Source organism: Limulus polyphemus, unplaced genomic scaffold (genome assembly GCF_000517525.1).
Source record: "Limulus polyphemus unplaced genomic scaffold, Limulus_polyphemus-2.1.2 Scaffold1301, whole genome shotgun sequence".
Classification (NCBI taxonomy): Eukaryota; Metazoa; Arthropoda; class Merostomata; order Xiphosura; family Limulidae; genus Limulus; species Limulus polyphemus.
The window spans coordinates 101429-103174 of record NW_013666911.1 but is presented as its reverse complement, the minus strand read 5'-3'; the positions used below and the strand labels follow the sequence as shown (position 1 = coordinate 103174).

Below are 1746 nucleotides of genomic sequence, written 5' to 3'. Positions count from 1 at the left end.
TAATCTCTATGGTATATGTGTCATGCCTGCTATATAAACATTAAATTATGCAGCTATATATATATATATATATACATGTAGTAGGTTATGAGGCTTCATATAAAGCACAAGCTACATTAAAATGATTGAGTGTTACTGGTTATACAGCTGCTGTTATTTGCTTAGTAATCAAATAAGCTTAAAAATTAACCTACACAATAGAGAATGATGCATTTAGTAATATTGCCCAGGTTTTATTACAATACTCACAGCCATTTGTGCTGTATGCTGGCAGAACAATATTATATAATAATAAAGAACAACAAATGAGCAATCCTATTATGAACCACTACCTTAATTCATGATAAATATTTTACCTAGAATTTAAGTTATTATGTTAATTTTAACCAGTATCAAGATAAATCCTTTGTTTTTAAATATGGGCTGCAAAGTAATTTTTAATTTTTTTAAAAGAGGTTACTGTTGTCCAGACTACTTCATTTGTCCAATGCACAGTATTTAGTATATTCTATTTAGTTTATATGATATACATTTTTTAAGCATCTCCTCCTTTGATCCATTTTGTCATGAAATGTGTGTTATAAAAATGGTTCATAAAGTAATTGATAATAGGTACTTTGTCACAGAGTCATTTCAGATCAGGGATTCCTTATATCTTGTAACTTCCTTGACTTTAACAGTACAAATTTACATAATAAAATATATTTCCTGAGCCAGCATTTGGACCTCTGTCAATAAGTGCATCTTATTGTCTGCATCATTTCTTCCTTTTATTTTGTAATATTATCTGATGGTTTCTCAAGCCCTGTTTTTATCTGTCCTCTCTTCCAAGACCTTTTCTTTCTGGCGCACTGTGTTTTAAGTGAAATTGTTTTTGTTTTGTTCTTGAAGATCTGCAAGAGTTTTCATTGTACTTTTAAGTGTTATGAAGTATGTTTGATCTGCAGTAATTACTACTTACATTGAACCACTCACAACCATAATACTTGTATTTTGAGAAGAAAAAGTTACATTCAAAATATACTTTCATACTTGTGTTTTACTAGAATTTAACAAAATATTTGTATCAGATTCATACATTCTAAAAGTTAATACGATTGCTACATTGATAAGATATGTACACTTGCCTTCTAGTATGAAATATCTCTATAGCTAAATAAGACATGATAAATCACATTGTAGTTATTTTAGTATGTTAAGTTCTTTTTTACATAGATTTAAAAACATATAATACCTTATAATTAACTACTTTGTGTCTTATGGTTGTTATTATTATTATCGTTTCTGTTGTTTTTAGGAGTTTGATTTCAAAGTGAGATGGCCAGCGGTTAAGTTATTCACTGGTTTACTGGAGTGTCGGCCTAAAGAACTTCAGGAGTGTGTCCTTGTCAGTCCCATGGGAGTTTCTCGATTAATGGACCTTCTGTCTGATAGCCGTGAAGTTATTAGAAATGATGTAAGCATTACTGCTCTATCTACTGTAATAGGTAGTTTAAAATATCTTTTTGCCCGTTTCTCTCACTCACACAAACAAGTCTTGTCACTCAATGCATGTATACCATTGTTGTACTAAAATCAACAAGCAGTATTTGAAGACAGATTAGATTTAGAAGACAGTTTCAGTTGTAAATAGTTGATTTCAAATTAAATTATTTTAAAAGTTATATTTGACTATAAAAAAGTAAGATTTTGTACACTAACGATGATTGGGCATGATATATTTATATATATATATATATATATATA

General features: G+C 29.3%; 1 protein-coding gene across 3 annotated transcripts in view; it reads left to right on the top strand.

Moving 5' to 3' along the window:
- Positions 1-1746, top strand: part of LOC106463014 (general vesicular transport factor p115-like) — an 88020-nt gene that overhangs the window by 24903 nt on the left and 61371 nt on the right. For all 3 annotated transcript variants that reach the window (XM_013922979.2, XM_022390414.1, XM_022390415.1), the window contains exon 5: positions 1298-1456. In XM_013922979.2, the coding sequence (XP_013778433.1) occupies positions 1298-1456 (159 nt within the window). The remainder of the gene's footprint in view (positions 1-1297; positions 1457-1746) is intronic.